General features: G+C 40.4%; 2 protein-coding genes across 7 annotated transcripts; one reads left to right on the forward strand and one right to left on the reverse strand.

The window, feature by feature from the left end:
- Positions 1-175: 175 nt before the first annotated feature.
- On the reverse strand, positions 176-4,410 carry best1 (bestrophin 1). Its single transcript, XM_084933679.1, has 9 exons — positions 4,258-4,410; positions 3,241-3,335; positions 2,927-3,160; positions 2,562-2,716; positions 2,402-2,479; positions 1,995-2,147; positions 1,566-1,646; positions 1,328-1,479; positions 176-1,241 (listed from the first exon to the last, which is right to left on the reverse strand). Exons 1-9 carry the CDS (start codon positions 4,407-4,409, stop codon positions 176-178), a joined length of 2,166 nt encoding a protein of 721 aa, XP_084789805.1. The 5' UTR covers position 4,410.
- A 556-nt stretch (positions 4,411-4,966) lies between these two features.
- rab3il1 (RAB3A interacting protein (rabin3)-like 1) lies at positions 4,967-17,428 on the forward strand. 6 transcript variants are annotated; one of them, XM_084933644.1, is made up of 13 exons: positions 4,967-5,355; positions 5,536-5,847; positions 10,289-10,457; positions 10,594-10,689; positions 11,336-11,413; positions 11,560-11,778; positions 11,963-12,082; positions 13,911-14,039; positions 14,428-14,540; positions 14,737-14,760; positions 15,100-15,199; positions 15,730-15,796; positions 16,327-17,428. In XM_084933644.1, exons 2-13 carry the CDS (start codon positions 5,642-5,644, stop codon positions 16,410-16,412), a joined length of 1,407 nt encoding a protein of 468 aa, XP_084789770.1. In that variant the 5' UTR covers positions 4,967-5,355; positions 5,536-5,641; the 3' UTR covers positions 16,413-17,428. The 6 variants fall into 6 exon arrangements, with proteins under 6 accessions (XP_084789770.1, XP_084789771.1, XP_084789772.1 ...); XM_084933645.1 differs by lacking the exon at positions 14,737-14,760; XM_084933646.1 differs by lacking the exon at positions 11,963-12,082.
- The last annotated feature ends 64 nt before the right edge of the window (positions 17,429-17,492 follow it).

Raw genomic sequence — 17,492 nt, forward strand, 5'->3', positions numbered from 1 at the left:
AATCTCATAAGGTCCTTTTTTTAAAAAATATTACAAGTAGGTTAATTCTTCTGTGAGAGTTCATTGGAAAGTAAATAATTTTTAGTGGCTCCAGCTGATACAGTCCAGTGCCTGTTTTTGTGAGATATTTGGCACATGTGCTTAAAAAAAAAACAGTGAGTCACACCTTCTTTTCTTAGTCCTGCTCCCGCCCTCCTGCTGCCTTGTTCACCCCACCATCCACCAGAACGCCCAGCAGGTCTCCTTCGGCGAGTGAGATTCCTGAATCGTTGGGCGAGTTTTGCTGATTGGTTTCTTGCTGCGATGGCGCTGAAGTGGAAACTGTGTTCATGTTATTGCTCAACCCACCGTTGGTGCCCCCGTTGCTTGTCCTCATGTTGCCGCTGAAGTTCCCATGGTTACTAAAATTACCGTGACCTGTGCCGTTGCAAAGACTTCCCGTCGTGCCTGCGCTGTTGGTGCTTGTTACATTAATGCTGCTAGAGCTGCTGTTGGGATTACCGGGATTTGCTGCCGTTGTGCGAGAGGGCGGAGTGAACGAGAACACCCTTTCTCCTCCGCCTCCCGCAGCCCGGGCACTTGCTGGTCCAGGCTGAATGTCAGCAGATGGTAGGGTGTCCAGGGTGAGGCGAGGAGGGGGAGGGCGGCGAGATAGCAGGCCGTGTCCCAGTCTGAGTTTAGATATCGGGCAGAGTTCAGGTGGAGGGTCGGGGAAGGAGAAAGTAGGTGCACTCTGCATATCCCCATCCTCACTCAGCCAGGGGAAAGCTGAGGATGGCGGAGGGGGGATGTGGTTAGGGGTGTCAGGAGGCAGGATCTGGGAGCCCACAGTTGGAGGGGCTAGAGAACTGCAGCTGTGATCCAAGTCATTTTGGGTTCTCCTAGCAGGTCGAGGACGGGGCACCGCAGGAGGAATGCAGTGAATTGGGGTTTGTGGGCAGCTATAGAAACCTGGTCTTTCGTACAAGGGTGTGGTGGAAAAGGCGTAGTCAGGATCTCCCTCCTGGCAGGCTTGACCTTGAGTCAAAGGTGCCTCTGTGTGCAAGTAAAGGGGAAAGCGGCTTAGTGGAGCTCCAGGGCGACGGCGGAGAAGTGACACCCGGGAGGAGCGAGGGAAGTTTGGGGAGTGGACACCGAGAAGACGACCAAGCCCTCCAAGCAGAGGAGTGGAGTAGTTGGCTTCCTCATTTTCTTTGATCTGCTCCAGATTGGACTGGAACTCCATCTCCTCCTTAGGAACACTGAAGACCAAACAGAAGGTTTGACATATGTTCAGCAGGTTTATTAAGAAGAAAGAAAAAGAAAGAAAGAAAAAAAATAATTTAACCTGATATCCAGCGCTGAGCCCATGAAGGAGGGTTTGCGGTGTTCAGCGCTGGCAGTAGTGTAGGGTGGCTGAGGTTCAGACTCATTCCAGTACATATCCCTCTCAACCAGAGGCAGGCTATCGTACATCTCATCCACAGATAACAATGAGACCTGGGACACAGTGAAAACCACATTGACTCAAACAATACACTCGCTGTCTAGGATCAGTTAGCAAATAGTTTGGTTTAGATTCACACCTGCAAATTGCGGTCCACAAGCCAGTTGGTTTCAAAGTCATCATCATCTTCACCGAATGGATTTATGAGTTGTTCAGCCACCTGAGACCAAAACAAACACACTACCTCAATGAAACTCAGTGGACAAATTAACAAGTCAAAGTCAGCAATCAGCATAATCCAGAGTTCAGATGTTAGTAATGCTCCTTTTTAGTTCTTGTTTATATTTATTTTTTCAACACAAGTGGTTATTTCATTTGTTGACCAGCTGTTTTTGTCAAAGTTGGGGATGTTTCATCTGTTCAATTAAAGAAAAATGTTTTCCAAGTCTTGTTCTGCACATCTTTAGTGCTCAATGGGATGAACTGTCCAGTAGTGAATTCCTTTCTTTTTGTGGCTGCAGGCCTCAACTTTAAGAACCACAGACACGATCAATCAGTGGTCCCTCACCTTCAGCCATCCAACATAGAAGAAAAACTGCAGCAGGGTAAAAATAGGGAGGTAGAAATCCATTTCATGACCAGGGTATCCCTGAGTTGGATCCAAGAACTGACGACCGATCAGACACGCTAGGAAGAAGCTGTAGACTGCAACTGTTGCCACCTAATTAAAAAAAAAAAAGTCAGAGCATTAACTGATTATATGCCTTTAATTAGGATTGTTTTACACCATCCTAGAGAAACAGTTTATCTTGAGTTATGGCTTTTATTGCCGATCAAATGCATCTGGATTAGGGAGGGTTAACGATTTAAGGTATATGATGATTATTGCAAGAAAACCATTATATTTTTAGTACCTAATATTACTGCTATCGGCTACTTTTTGGTTTCAGTGCTGAATGCAATATAAACAAAAACCTGAGTATAGACAAGAGGCAGGCTGATCCAGTCATAGCCGTACAGCTTCATACACTTCGCCCGTAAGCTATTCAACTCCTAAACAGAAAACAGTAAAAGTCATGCAAAACCAGAAAATATTTGCAGGCTGTGAGGCTTTGGTTTGCACACGGGCACCTACAGTGAGGAGAGCAGTGAGTGCCACGTCGTTGTTGATGCGACCCTCAGTCCGTGCTCTTAGAGCCAGGCTGACAAACCACATGCAGGGCACCCAGAACTTATTATGAGGGGAGGGCAAATCCTCCAAGTGCCTCAGCTCTTCTGATGTCATCAAACCTGAGATGGAAAAACACAACGTGTTGATGAAAGCAGCCAAAAGGTGCGTGTTCCTGCACGCATAGTCCTGGTGAACAGCCAGAGCTCGCCTCATAATCTTCTCATCAGTTCAGCCACATGAGAAGAAGACATTGGGTCTGAATGCTGTGCAGCTTCTGCACAGCATGCTATGTTTTAAAGAGGCAAGACTAATAACAGCAAACGACGCACCTGCCTGCACCAAATGCTCCATGGTTGGAAACCTCTTGTAGACTGCTGTGCTGACGGAGCGGTAGATGAGCACACCAGAGAGGTTGGCGTACCTCATAAGTGTCCTGCGGGTCAGCCGGGAGGTTTCGTCAGCTCCTCGAACGTGACCTCCGACTAATGCTGCCAAACGGTCTGGCCAGGGTACATTCTCAAACTGTCCCCACCAACGGGACACGACCAAAGTCACATAGAAACCTGGTTAAGATAAATGAAGTGAAACTTTCAGTGATGCCCTCCTGACTTAAAAGGGTTAGGGTTAGTGAGCCACAACTCACCCAACACAAATGACACAGGGATGAGCTCTGCATACCGGTCGCAGTATATCGACAACTTTTCAAACAGCCTCTTCTGATCATCGTTTAACACAAACCTGGTGAGGGAAATATCAAAAGCACTGACGCGAGCTCTGTTAAAACAGCAAAGTGACTCTTTTACTTGCCAAAGTCAGAAGGGTTGTTACTTTTGTTAATACCTGACTTGTGAAATACATCTCGCAGAACACTTAAAGCTATTTTAAGAGCTGTAAAAGGGGTCACAGATGCCGTTATGTAGCAGGGTGCTACTCATAAACAGACACGCAACCATCTACTCATAATAAGAATGAACTTTTGAGATGTTTGTGAATTTTCATTTTTGTAGATAACACTGAATGGCACAATAAAAAGGAGAGGAAAGCACATACAGTGATGAATACATTTATTACACCATCTGTGATAAAAACAAGAAAACACACACAAAAAAAACATGTCAAAAACGTCTTTAAAACTAAAAACTGTGTTTACTGGGGCAATATACGATTCATGGTTTTATATGCAAATTTGAGCTGGCACACTGGATCTTTCTGAGAAGTCAAGCATAATATCTGACCACTAAATCTAAACTCTTTGTTCAGGAATGTAAGTTAATAATAATAATGTGCTTTACAATATTTTTCTTTCTGCTTAACAACAACAATCATATTTTAGCAATACAAATATCACTTTGTTTAAAGAGCCATAAACCATTACAGAAACTGATTTTAGTTATTACCAATACTGTTAAATCTAGAGCATAAGGGGCATAAACCTTACATTGGAGTGGTAGTCTAATTAATTTATGAGTGCTAGTTTTTTTTTTTTTTTTTGAAGCTTTAAAGTAAAATTACATTTAAAGTTAATTATGTTCCTAATCCAACTGAGGCCTAAAAGATGACTCATCCCAGTTTTGGGACCAAAACAGTTAACTCTCTCTTAAAAACAGAAAAATGTCATTATGAGAGCAAAACTCGTGCTGCTGTAATGTGACTTTCCTACCTGTAAACAACACTGAAGAAGTAGTAGAGCAGAGTGAAGATGATAAGCTCCCTGTAGAGCAGTTTGTAGATGCTGCCCTTCCATCGCAGGAGAAGGTGAAAAAAGGTCCCCAAACCCGCATCAGCAACTCGGCGGGAGTACGTCACTGTCATCGCTGCTGCTGCTTGTTGGCCAACGTGCTGGCTGACTGTGGCCTGACATGAAGGAAACCAGCGTGGTGTTGTCTTCCGTGCTTTGTCTGAGCTCAGGTTCGGCGATCAGCCCCTTAAGACCAGTGTGGTGACAGATCTGAAAGGACAGAGAGTTAAACCAAGCAGCTCAGATGGGTTGATTTGTGGTCCTCATTTAATCTGATTGGAAAAAGACACCTTGAAATGTGATGCGATTCGGATTTCAAGGTTGTGAGAGAGGTGATATGCGCAGACTTACTTAAAGAAAACGAAAATGGCCATCATGCTCTCTGCGGTTCAAGATGTGCGGTGGCAGCGTTCAGGGATAATGTTGGAGAAAGCAAAGCAGGAAAGAAAAAGCGAGCGAGGGCCTCCTACACCTCCGGTCACTTGATGTGTTAATCTGTTTCTCCAACAAAGCTGCATTGTGAGGCCAGCTCCTGTTAATCTGAGCAAATCTGAGGGCAGCAGAGAACCCACACTGCCACAAATAGGCTGGTTACGAGTATAAATGCTGAGTGTGTGGGTTTAGGTTAGAAATATGACTCTGTGAACTAAATCTCAGCCCGCTTCAACTTTTTGTAATTTAACACTTTTTCTACATCTCAGAGGTGTGCATTAGGTACACACCTCTGAGCTAGTGTTCTAGTGTTTCAATGTCAGGTCACCTTTGCTGTTTTTTTCCCATTTGTAGCAGGATTTCATCATGGCAAACTCCTGGTCAGGTGAGAATGTGTGTGACCCCCCTCTGCTGGAAAAAATGCATACAGCTGAATCGCTACTGGTCAGAGTGTGTTAGTGATTAACCCTTCCTGTATAACCAGGAGGACCAACAGCAGGGCGAAGTGCAGGGCGTTTGGTTTCTGCTGCTTTTGGCAGATTTTCTTCTGCACTGGCAACATCTGTGAATCATTTTTACTTATTTCTGGTGAGTATATCCTCTCTATTTTTTTCTCCTTAATTCATCTCACAAGTGCAGTATAACAGACTCAGCACAATCAGCCTGCAAAAAAAAGAAAATGTGGTATTCAGAAAGGGGAAAAGATCTTGAAGTTAGTTGCACTGATTTTAAGTTGCAGTATGTAACTCTGTGTTTTCTGCATCTTAGGTGCTTAATACCCACACACGTCAGAGTCATCCTTCCACAAACTAAATCATCCCAGGAGCTATCCAACAGCATTTGATGAATCTCTGCACAGCCTGAGAGATAACTTATGGATGCTTTTGAGGGAATTCACAGCGTCCAGATTTCCTCTTCTCCACCTTCAACTTCATCGAGCCCGGGATATGAAGTCCTCAAGGCGGGGATATCTGGGATTGCAGTATACTCCTCTGCAGTCTTCTTTGGCACACAAAATGTGTCTACTGTCAGGCACAAGTCTGGCAAGGTCATCGAGGAGGAAGGCTGTGTTGTTGGACAGTAAGTGTTAAATCTTGGAGCACTGGATAAACTCATAAAACACATTTTTTAACATAACACGTGACAGTTGCTGCTTATGTATAAAGATTCATGTATACATTTATCTTCCCTTTATCCAGATTCTCCAGAGATAGTTGTGTAATTCTGCACATGGTGCAAAATGTATCTAAAAGTAGCACATTGCTTTGTCACAAGTCCTGCTCAGTGTGAAGTCTGTGATTGTGGGCGCGTGCACTTGTAACAAGGTGACCGAGTCAGATATGCAAAAGTGCAAACAAAGGTCTGTGTTTAGTTTTAGTGTAACTCCAGCAGTGATTGGTATTTTCTTAGGCATGTTTTGTAAATGAAAAATCATTCTGCTGTTCAGCGATCATGCAAAAGTTGGAAAACGTGCCGGTGTTGGCCTGAGATGGAGGATAAATGCTTGAAATCCGCACAGAACGCTGCGAGTTTTAGCGTCTTAAACCCTGCAGTCAGCAGTATTCCTAATTCTTTCCTACTGACAAATTCACTGACAGGACATGTCAGAGATTAAAAAAAATTAAGAAAAACTGGACCTTGGAGTAGCCAAGTTCATCCCCTGAAGGAAACTATTGTAGCTCCCTGTCCTCTCTTCTGATTGGCTGCTTCACGTAAACCAACACAGTCTCACAGCCTTGTGTGAAATTGTGATCTATTAATTAGTGTTCCTGGACATGATTTATCCCCACCCTTATCACACTGGTCTTACGTCTACTGATTTGTGCATTCCTTTTAATGGCCAGCAGGAGGCGACTCATCTGGTTGCAAAAAACCTTGCTCTGTATTTTTAGGACATATTGAAATGATTAGGCTTAGAGTCAGGAGGTTGTCTAAGAATGCTCATTGGCTAAAGACTCGTCAATTAAATGTCATTACCCAACAAGTGGGCTTCCTTCTTGGTTTTAAAGTCAGATCCACTCCTTGCTCATCACGTTCGGTTTCAGGACTTCATAAACAGCTGAGTAGCTACATCGGTCTCTTACACCATCTATAGTAGGAGTGTCAAAAATAAGGCCCAGGTGCTGGAATCGGCCAGTTAAAGACTCCAATCCGGCCAATTGGATGGCTTTAGAAAATGTGAAGGAAGGAATAATCCTAGACTTTTAACTGTAAGTTTTATAGTTTTGCCTAATGATAAAGACCTCCACCATGGCCATTCATACTACACCAAAGTAATTAAGTAAAACAATTCAGTGACAGCAAAGTTCCTGTTTTTTTCAGAAACTACATCAAGAAATTTCTTTTTTGTTTAATAGTGGGCCCTCAGTAAAATAAATAAAATATAAACTTACAGGACAGCCTGGGCAATGAGATGCCAGAACTCTGTAATTTTACACATTTATTCTTACAATTTACACCCAAAAGAGTCATGCTGACAGATGTCTGTAATTAATGCAGCAGCATTTCTTTATCTCATAGAAAAACCTGAAGTAGATATTTTACATTACATATATATATGTTAACACATAACACTATGTTACTATATCTCAGGGATTACGTGTGTAGTTAAAGAAAGGATAGTTTAACTGGTCCAGCCCACAATATAAAACAAGTTTGACATATCCGCTCTGTGATTTTGGCAGACCAGGTTTGAAGAGCAAGTGGATGGGGCTTCTGATTTCACAGTAAAAGGTGTGGGGCCATATTAGAATATTGGCTCTTAGTGACATCAAACAGATCCAAGAGTAGAAAAAAATGTAAACTTAGAGTATTGGCGCTGATATTATTATTTGTAACTTCAACCATATTTCATATGAATATAAAACCATGATGAACATTAAAGTTCAGGGACCCTGGAGGCAACCATAGGGGATAAAATCTCACCACCTTTTTGGTACAATAAGTTCAGCACGTTTGCAGATAAGACTGCAAACTAACTTTGGTTCATAATTAACTTTTTTTATTTAACATATTTACCTTCAAATCAAAAACTTTCTCAGTTTTGGTTTTACAATCCTCAGCCATCCTGCATGGCTAAGGGGAGAACGCCCTCACTGCCCCAATCCAAGATCGTGGCAGTGAGCAGAGCAAATCTCAAAAACAGTAAATCCAATTTGTAAAAAAAGAAGGCTTAATCAATCGCAATACAGTTAAAAATGACTTCTTCTGGTTGTTCATGCATAATAAAATCAAAAACATTTCTATTTCTCTATCTTTCTGCCTGCTACACTTTCCTCACAGACAGGGCTTAAAGATTTACACATTAAAATTATATTTTTATTCAACTCTATTGATTCTTGACTTTTGATTAAACTTCTGATTTAATTACAGCAGGAATCAGGTCACTGTAAAATCAAATTAGTTCCCAGAACTTAAAAAAAGTATGCAAACTTGTTGCCTCAAAAAAGCTAAGCTTACTTAAGATAACTAAGTTAGGGCAACTTATTTATTCTGAGTACCCTGTACAACCTAATTAGTTCCAGGAACTTAAAAAAGTATGCAAACATGTGGACTGAAAAAAAGAGAAAAAGATAACTATGTTAAGACATCTTATTCATTGCCAGTACACAGTACTAAGAATAACTTGTGGGTAAACAATTAGTATTGCACAATCGGAAAAATCAAGTTCTACTAAATGAAAAAACAATTTGTAGTAACTTACTATTTTTAATTTTGATTACAAAAAAAAAAAAAAATGCAACTAGCGCACATTATGTTTTATCATCCTTGAATGTAAGAGATTTTAACACTTAATATAAAGTATATAAACACGGTAAGTACATAAGGCTCTGTCACTCTGTGCTACATTGCACTTACAAAAGCTGGATTTTAGGCCTCTTACTTCATTTCTGTGCCCTGAATGGCTTTTACCCAGTGAAGAAAAATTATTTGTATGGTTCCATTAAGTATGATAAAGTTACTACAAAATAAAGTAAAATAAAAAATATCAGCTGATATTGGGGGATCAGAGAGGGGGGACTCACTGATTTTCCATAGAGTGACTCTGTAATCGGTTGTCTCTGGTCTCGCAAAAAGCATACACCTAAGCAGGTAGACCCGTGACACCTTGTTGGTCCACGTACAGGACGTGCCGGTTGGGCAGTCGGGTGGATGTCATCATGTGACTTGTGAGAGCGAAGAAGAGAGAAGAAGAAGGAGGAGGAGGAGGCAGGAAAAAGGAGATACACTCATTTTCCTGTCTTGGCAAAAAAAGGAGAAGAAAGGAGTGAGTGTTATTTCTAGGAAGTGCAAACCAGAGCTGGCATTGCTCTTGATTTTCGTCTTGTTTCTGACTGAAACTGCTGCTGCTGGGCGGTTGATCGTCTGCGCAGGCGTCCGCATTCCTCAGCTGTGATTGAAAACGACTGGGATTAGTTTCACTGAAACTCGCTCGGACATTAGCTTGGTTTATGCTATATTTCTTAACTTAACAGCAGCAGCAGCTCAGGGAAACTGGAGAGGAGCAGCTGACAAATACGCAGACGGGCTGGGAGGTTTATTTATCTGCTGTCCCGGACACTGACAGAGAGGGTAAGGGCGGATACTGACGAGGGACCTCTCCGTGGTAAAAAAAAAAAAGAAAGAAAAAAAGTTGGAAGTGTAAGCTAACTAGCTAGTTAGCTCAAGGTCTGCTAATTATTTAGCTGCTTTGTGGACCGATTTATCTGCAACTTGGGGATAAAAGTAACTTAAGCTTCCTTTAAATTCAAATGTCGGGATTTTTAATGCTGTATCAGGGGTTTCCAAGCTGTGGTGCGAGGTCCACCCCGGGGTCTTGCAGTGAGCGCACTGTTGTAACCAAGAAGGCTATTGTTGTTAGATTGTGTTGACAATGTAAAAGTAAGTAGAAATGAATCTCAGGGTTTTGTAAGTAATCACACTGGCTCTAAGGTTGTTATGGTTTGGTGTTTTTTCTTTTAAGTATTATTTTGTTTTCTACAGTTTTAGTTTTTGTTTACATTTTATAGTGTTGTTTTAAAAAGTGGTTCTAGTTTCAGTTTACTTTTTATTTCTTGTAGACGTTTAGTTTATTTATCATTGGTGTTAATTTTAGTCTTTTAAATTACTGTAAAATCTACACACTTACTACCAACATGATGTGTTAAGTAATCAGATTGTACACGTAGCAAAGCCTAAATGCCAATTGTGTCAGGATCCAGGGTTGTGATCTAAACTATTACCTGAAAAGCATTAATATACTAATGCTGAAGGCCAACATTTGATTTTGTGATCCTTTTTTTGTCAAGCTACTTTTCATTTTATTTTTATATTTTTAAATTGGGGAAACCTCTGGGTTTTAAATGTGAAAATGCTCTGGTTGTATTTTTGTAAACACGGTATACCAGCCATTAGAGACCTGTTAGTAGAAGTAGTAGTAAATTGTAAACCTCATTAGGATGTAGTTAAGTACAGGATTGATTTTATTTTTATATATTTATTTATTTTTATTACACGATTTATTTTTTGTGGTCTTGTGAAGGTTGGTAGATCTGGATCCAGAGCCAGAGACCAGAATGGAGGGAGGAGGCCAGGTCGGGCACACGTCAATCCGAGGCCATGGCCAGCTCTCCCGGCTTCGCAGCTCCTCCCTGGAAATCAGGGAAAAAGGGTCAGAAATCCTCAGGGAACAGCTGGATGCTGCAAAGAAGGTATAGTAACCTACTTTGTGGTTGCGCACACACAGAGAAACAAAAGATAGTGTGACCAGGAAAACAAGGCGCTGACAATGCAAATGTTCTTCTCTGTTTTAAATGTGGTTGTGTCCTTTTCCCCTGCACATCTCAGGAACTGAAACTAAAGGACAAGGAGTGCGAGCGTCTGTCGCAAGTTAGGAATCAACTGGAGCAGGAGCTAGAGGAGCTGACAGCCAGTCTGTTTGAGGTCAGCAGTAATCCTCGCTCTCTGCTGAGTGCACTGTAATTCTGACCGCTGGTGACGAAGAAGGTGGTTGGTGCTATGCCACAAAAGTCCTTAAATCAGCAGTTTGCATTTCTACAGAACCATCACTTCCTTTATATAAATAAAAATTTCAGGTTGATGTGATTTTTAAGCAACATTGTAATTGCTTTGAAAATTTTTTGACCCACTGACTCTGGAGGAGTCCATCTCTTTGTTAAGAGCAAGATTTACCAAGTTTGTTCTAAATTAGCTCTGAGGTTTAGCTACTAAAAATGTATCAATGCATAAACAAAGATGCAGCGAGCTCAATTTAATAGTGAACAGAAGTCTGTTAAGAGCAGCGCAGCTAAGCGGTTCAAAACATGCAGATAATTTCTGATGGAAAATAATCCAAAGTATATTTCAAAATCTTACACTCTTAAACATATGCAGTAAGACCAGCTGCAGAAAATACCTTTCAGTCGCAAAATTGACAGCACACTTCTTACCAAAAGTAGCTTTTTAATGCCACGAAGGTCAACTTTTTCCCTTACATGTTCTGCTGTGTTGACCAGCCAGTCACTGTCTTTGTCTAGCTGCTGAGCTTTGAATGTACAATTTTAATTAGTCTCAATTTACTTTTCAACAGGAGGCTCACAAGATGGTGCGTGATGCTAACGTGAAACAAGCAGCTTCAGAGAAACAGCTCAAGGAGGCTCAGGGGAAGGTGTGTGAAGTTTCTTAAAAAAAAAAAATTAAAACAGTGAAGAACAGAAATCTTTCCTGAATCAGAACAGTTTTTTTTCACATAGTTGAAGGTCATAAAATAGCCTCAAATTATCAATATTTAATTTTTTTGTGTCTGGCTTGCAGATTGATGTTCTGCAAGCAGAAGTGACGGCACTCAAGACTCTGGTGTTGACGTCCACACCTTCTTCACCAAATCGCCAGCTGCATCCACAGCTGCAGTCTTCGGGTACCAGGGGATCGTACAAATCGCACATCCGGAACAAGAGCGCCAGCGGTGCATTTCCACTCTCACCTGCAAAAAAAGAAGTTTCCATTCAGCCTGTGTCCAAAGAGGACCGAGAGGTAAACTGAAGTTTATACAGTTGTCTCTCCTCTCCTTCAGGTATGCGTCCCACTTTATTTCCCATTTCTGTTTCCTGTCACTTTTATCACTTTTAGCCAGATTCTCTTTCCTTTTTTCCCTTCTTTCTGCTAACCTCTCTGACTTGTTCTTCTTGTCTTTATCTGGGGTCTCTTCCTCTCTCAGCCTGCTGCTCCTGCCCTCCTCTCTCTGATCTTCTGTCTGATACCTGGCCAGTCTGTCAGTATGACCTATGACCCTCAATGGCAAAAACAGATAGAGGGGATAGGCACTGATGGCAGACAGGTAATCTGCATTCCTTTACATTTCCTACATTTCTCTAATCTTTCAAATTTACCTGCGTCTTGACTGTGATTCTAGACTGTGATATCTGTTGAGTCAAGAGTGTGGTGAGTCTGGTCTGAGAGCTTTTCTTTCCATAGTTTGTATTGAAATTTGTCAGCGTGTATGTAAGGTGAACAGGGACTTCTTGATGCAGCTGTTTGTTTCTTACTGGAGTTATCTGTGTTGAACGTACATTAGTGAAACACAAAGTTTATACCCAGTTCTTGACAGATAATCACAGATATGTTAGCTAATATCGAGATATTATAGATATTTTTGAAAATTGCCAAGCATGACACACTCACTGGATTGTCTAGTATGACTACAACAAAAACAAAAGATACCATTTTATGTCGCCATAATTTCGAGAATTTGTAGAGCTGGTTCAGTAATGTCAGTGCCTCTGGCTCATTGCTAAAAGTGTGGTAGGGTTTCCAAAACTAATTGTCCCTGGTGTCTCTTATCCATATTGCCCAAGGTTGTAAATTTCGGCCTCACAGTTTTGCAGCTGTTTTTTTTTTATTTTTTTTTATGAGTTTGAAATTATTGTTTGACTTTTCTATCATAATGGATTAATGTTTAACTGCAAGTGATGTGTCATTTGTGGAGATATTGTCTCTAGATCCTGCCTGTCCACATAACTGGTGTTATGTCTTACTATGTCTTACTACTTACTAACTAAAACAAGTTTTTAGAGAACTAAAAACTACCAGAAATGATATTGTGTATTTGAAAACAAGCTAAAGAAATCAAAAACCAAAATCAAAATCTTGTCTCTCTGGAGATATTTGTCTATGCAATGAGCCTGAGGAGACATTGATGCTGATGTTTGACATTGAGGATGTCTACATGACTGTCAGTCAAGTGGTTATAATGATGCATTGGATTATTTATTATTTTACTTCCCCATTGCTAGTGCCGCCCATATACTACTACTATTACTTCTACCACCAACAACAACAACACCATTAACAAACTCCATAACTTTGACTGAGCGCTGTCAAACAGCCAGTTTTGCCTGGGAAAGTTACTGAGTGACCTGACCTGGAGTTATCTGCACAGCAGCATTACTAAGAGCTGTTTTAATTCTCCAGATAACAAAATGAGGTGTTTCAGTATTTCATTTATTACATCCTTTAGCAGAGGATGCATTGGACCATCCTTTTTATGAAAGGAGAGGAGATGATTACATCCCTTAATTCATAGCGATGGTGGATCTTCACTACGTTTTTCCACTTAAAGGATCGACTGATGTGTTTTGAATTTTCTTTAACTGCCTGTTAAACCCACAGGTGACCTATCAGCGCTGTCTGCTTTATTAAAATGGGCTTCTTGTTGAGACTTGCCTTGTTTGAAGTATGAAGAACATAGATTTATAGACACTCTCTAAATCCAGATTATGAGCTATATGAATTGACCAAAGCGTGCTCAAGGTTTGCTCCAGTCCAGTCTGTTTTGGTATTCCCAGACTTCCTGATTATTTTAAAATGATTTTCACTTCAGGTCTGCTGAGATCATTTGTCTTCTATCATATAAATCCTAAATAAGGTGGAGGAATTTTATGGGCTTTATATTGATGATATTTCCTTTTTAAACTGTTTTGACAGCCCGAATTCTTTGAATACAAGATTTTCTAATCTGTAGTATTTAAACACTTTTGTGTGTTCAACAGTGGATCTTTTATTGTCAGTCATCGGTCTTTTGGGGATTAAACACGTCTTTAATCTAGATGTGTGTCAAAGAATCAGTTTTATCCAGTTTGAGTGAAGGTTTGGTTTTCTCTCTGCAGATGGACTCCATTTTGTTTGCTGAGTTTTTGATGTGGAAGGAACGCCCGAGCCTGGACCGTTCCTCCACCTTCCTGAGTCGTATTTACAGAGAAGACATCGGGCCCTGCCTCTCCTTCACGAGATCAGAGGTCATACTCACTGCTTCTTTGTACAGCTACCATGCTGCTTCGTGTGTATTTTAACCTCCTAGGACCTGGCGTCCACATATGTGGACATCACATTTTGGGTTATTTAGACCAAAATACTCAATTTTGCTCTACAAGGGCCTGATATCCACTTATAAGGACATTATACTGCTACTGTTTATCAAAATTTTAAACGATTATCCTCATATGTGGCTCTTATTTTTCTTAAAAACAGAAATAAGGTAAAAAAAAAAAGAAAAAAAGTGACAATTCTTTGTTTTTACATTCATCTGGCCCCAATATGCCCAAAAAATGCATGCCGTGGAAGAGTTCGGGTCTTAGGAGGTTAATGTGAAGTTATGTTAAAGTTATTGATTCTTGTTCTCCACAGCTGTCCCACCTGGTCCAGAGCGCAGTGGAGAACAACTCTCTGACCATTGAGCCTGTCGCCATGTCGGCAGTACCGATGGTTAAAGCCTCAGCTATAGAGTGTGGAGGTCCTAAGTGAGTTACCCGACTGTCATGACTTGTCATCCTGTCGTGTTTCACCACTCACTGCTCTGATTTGGTTGGTTTGGTTTTTCCATCGATGGTTTATGATCAGAGCCTTTTGTCTATCTTACAATTATGACTGAGAGTGGTTTAATCAGTTTAATTTCTAATCACTGTCTGATCTAAAATTGTTTTGTTTTTTTTCCAGTGGCTTTAGGGCTGCAGTAGAGACGTAAGTCCTCTCGGGAGCTAATAACCCTTTCAGCTTTTCACTAACTCTGATAACTGTGGCATGAAATAAAAAACTGTCAACACAGATGTGTGGAACGATATAAACAAATCTGTAAATTAATGAACCAGACGGGATCCCACTTTCATTCCTTTTGTGGCTAACTTTCTCTCTGCGCACCTCTCTTTCACTAAAACGAGTTGTAAAGTGTTCTCAGTATGTTTTACTGCTGAAGAACGAAAGGCCCGTAAGCTCATGTTTGCTGTATCCTGTCCTAAAACAGATGACTGTGCATCTACGTGTTGCTGCAATAAATTGTTGACACATTGTTTTCTCTTGTAGAAAATGTGCATTAAGTGGCCTGTCACGGCTTTGCAAACATCGCATTAAACTTGGCGACAAAGAGAGCTACTATTACATCTCACCTTCCAGCCGAGCACGGGTAAATATCACTTCCTTTCTGTCCAAGGCACACCTGTAGTCTTGTTTGCACACCCTTATCAAACAGTTTGACTCAAGCAAACACATGTTGTTTGTACCTGTGGTTCAGATCCTCAGCTGTTTCACTTCAGGCAATCTTTCTCTTTGAAGGAATGTTTGGTTTCTGTGTGCCTCGCCCTAAGCATGCTTTGCACCATATTAGCATTAGTTAACTCCACCCAGCAAATGATGCACTCACGCAACGACTTAACATCTTCTGTCTAGCTGAAGCCTTAAGGCAGGTAGCTTTCATAGTATATCATTTTTTTTCTTCTCGTGTTTTGTATGTTTTGTTTTATTCTCATTAGAGGCCTTTAATGTGATTTTCATCTTCATATGTACAAATTGCAAAGTTTAATTATCATTCATTACTTTTCTGCAGTTATAGTAATAATGTTTGAATGATACAAAATCCCAAGACATGCCAGTGTTATAAAAGTTTGCGTAGCCACTGTGTAGAGTCGTGACTTTGTCACATATTCGCTTTTCTAGATCACGGCTGTCTGCAATTTCTTCACTTATATCCGCTACATTCAGCAGGGCCTGGTGAGACATGATGGTAAGTTAACAGAGACACAGAAATAAATAGTTTAAGCAAATGTAATTATTATGCAAGTAATTTTATGCAATGCATGAGGAATTTTAAGTAGTGAGTAACTTCAGGTATTTTACTGAAAGATACAAATTGTACTGCAAGTAGGTAGTAGGTAGTATTTTTAAGTACAGCATAAGTAAGTAGTGGGTAATTTCATGGTAACTTTGTGGTAACTTTCTTCCACTGTATTTTTTTGGGGCACGAGCTGTGTCGTGATGGATTACTCTTGCCTTTTTACATCTTTATTTAATAATCATTATGTTGATGTTTTATTAATAATCAGTTGTCCTTTTTATTATATGATGTATCATTTAATTATTTCTTCTTTCCCAGAAAACACATGAAGTTATGCACTACATAGAATTACTTAGAGAATAATGTGTCTTCCTTTAAAATTCCTTTGAATTACAGGTGCGCAGCTCTGTTACCACTCGGTCTTAACTTTGCCAACAACCAACATCTTTCTTTCTAATTTTTTTTCCCCCCATGTTCAGCGGAGCAGATGTTCTGGGAAATCATGCGTCTTCGTAGAGAGATGAATGTGGCCAAATTAGGTTTCTACCTCACTGACCAGGGCTAGGACAGTACCTGGAACACCCAACAAGAGAGCATAGCAGTTACAGCCTTGGGTAACTGTGGCAACGCACATGTCTTTGATCAGGTTGAACAGTGCTGCAGCAAAGGTCACCAACAAGGGAAGCAAAACATGTTTGTCACTTTTGGAAATGCAATAAAACAATTAGAATCAAACCAGCACTCCAGGAATGGCATTAAAGTCCATGGTTTTTTTTGTTTTGTTTTGTTTTTTTTTAAAAAGATAATATTATTCCCAGACATGTCGGAGAGGTTTTTTCTGTTGCATCACATTCCTGGAAAATAACTGTTGTCCTCAAGAAAGTGTGCAGTACAATACAAAATTTCTCATTTTTATACAATAGACTGTGTGTCCTGATTAAGGCATTAGCCTGCAAAATAATGAGCACAATCTTAACCTCAAGTATTACAAATATGTGGTGTAATAGTTTTATTGTTTCCACACAGCAATGATTCTGCTTGTTTTCTTTGTACTTTCAGTTATCAGCTCAGACACCACAGCCCAGACCTTCATTCTGAGCATGGCCTTAATTTTGTTGGTACACTTCCTGCTCTGCCTTGTACAAAGACTTAACTTAGTCACCTTCAGCTTCTCGTTAGCCCTGTACCTAAAAATCAGATGTATCGTTAATTATTACCCACCCATGCTCAGAATAGGGAGAGCTTTACAGTGCCAGATGAAAAAAGCTTTTAAGATGTGATTGAGTTTTGCACATCTGTAGTTAACAGTATGAACATAAAGTAAAAGCCATAATTGACTTTGCATGAATGCAGAAAATAGCCATAGTGTATATAGGTTGTACCTCATATTATAGATTTATTGTTACTGACTTTTTTAAAAAAAACAAATCTTTTAAAGGTAACAATGAAGTATAGTGTGTCAGAATGTGCAATAACTGCTTCTTAGCCTTATGCAGGGCTTTGAGGTTCCTGACCTCAGTGTACTCATAATCAACTGTGTAAAAGCTGCATTAAACACGAGGCATTGTATGCCAGCTGTCACTTTTGTACCATGTCTCTTTTATTATTAGAAATCCGATCAAGAGAGGGAGAATCCGGAAGTTTG

The sequence above is a fragment of the Perissodus microlepis genome, chromosome 7 (assembly GCF_051167445.1).
Source record: "Perissodus microlepis isolate ML-2025 ecotype Zambia chromosome 7, ASM5116744v1, whole genome shotgun sequence".
NCBI classification, from domain to species: Eukaryota; Metazoa; Chordata; class Actinopteri; order Cichliformes; family Cichlidae; genus Perissodus; species Perissodus microlepis.

Coding starts and splice junctions, on each gene's coding strand:
- best1 (XM_084933679.1), bottom strand. CDS start 4,409: ATGACAGTGACGTACTCCCGCCGAGTTGCTGATGCGGGTTTGGGGACC. Junction 3,336..4,257: donor TTCTTCAGTGTTGTTTACAG/GTAGGAAAGTCA, acceptor TTCCCTCACCAG/GTTTGTGTTAAACGATGATC. Junction 1,242..1,327: donor GGCTCAGCGCTGGATATCAG/GTTAAATTATTT, acceptor TTTGGTCTTCAG/TGTTCCTAAGGAGGAGATGG.
- rab3il1 (XM_084933644.1), top strand. CDS start 5,642: ATGGATGCTTTTGAGGGAATTCACAGCGTCCAGATTTCCTCTTCTCCA. Junction 11,414..11,559: donor TCAAGGAGGCTCAGGGGAAG/GTGTGTGAAGTT, acceptor TCTGGCTTGCAG/ATTGATGTTCTGCAAGCAGA. Junction 15,200..15,729: donor CACCTTCCAGCCGAGCACGG/GTAAATATCACT, acceptor TCGCTTTTCTAG/ATCACGGCTGTCTGCAATTT.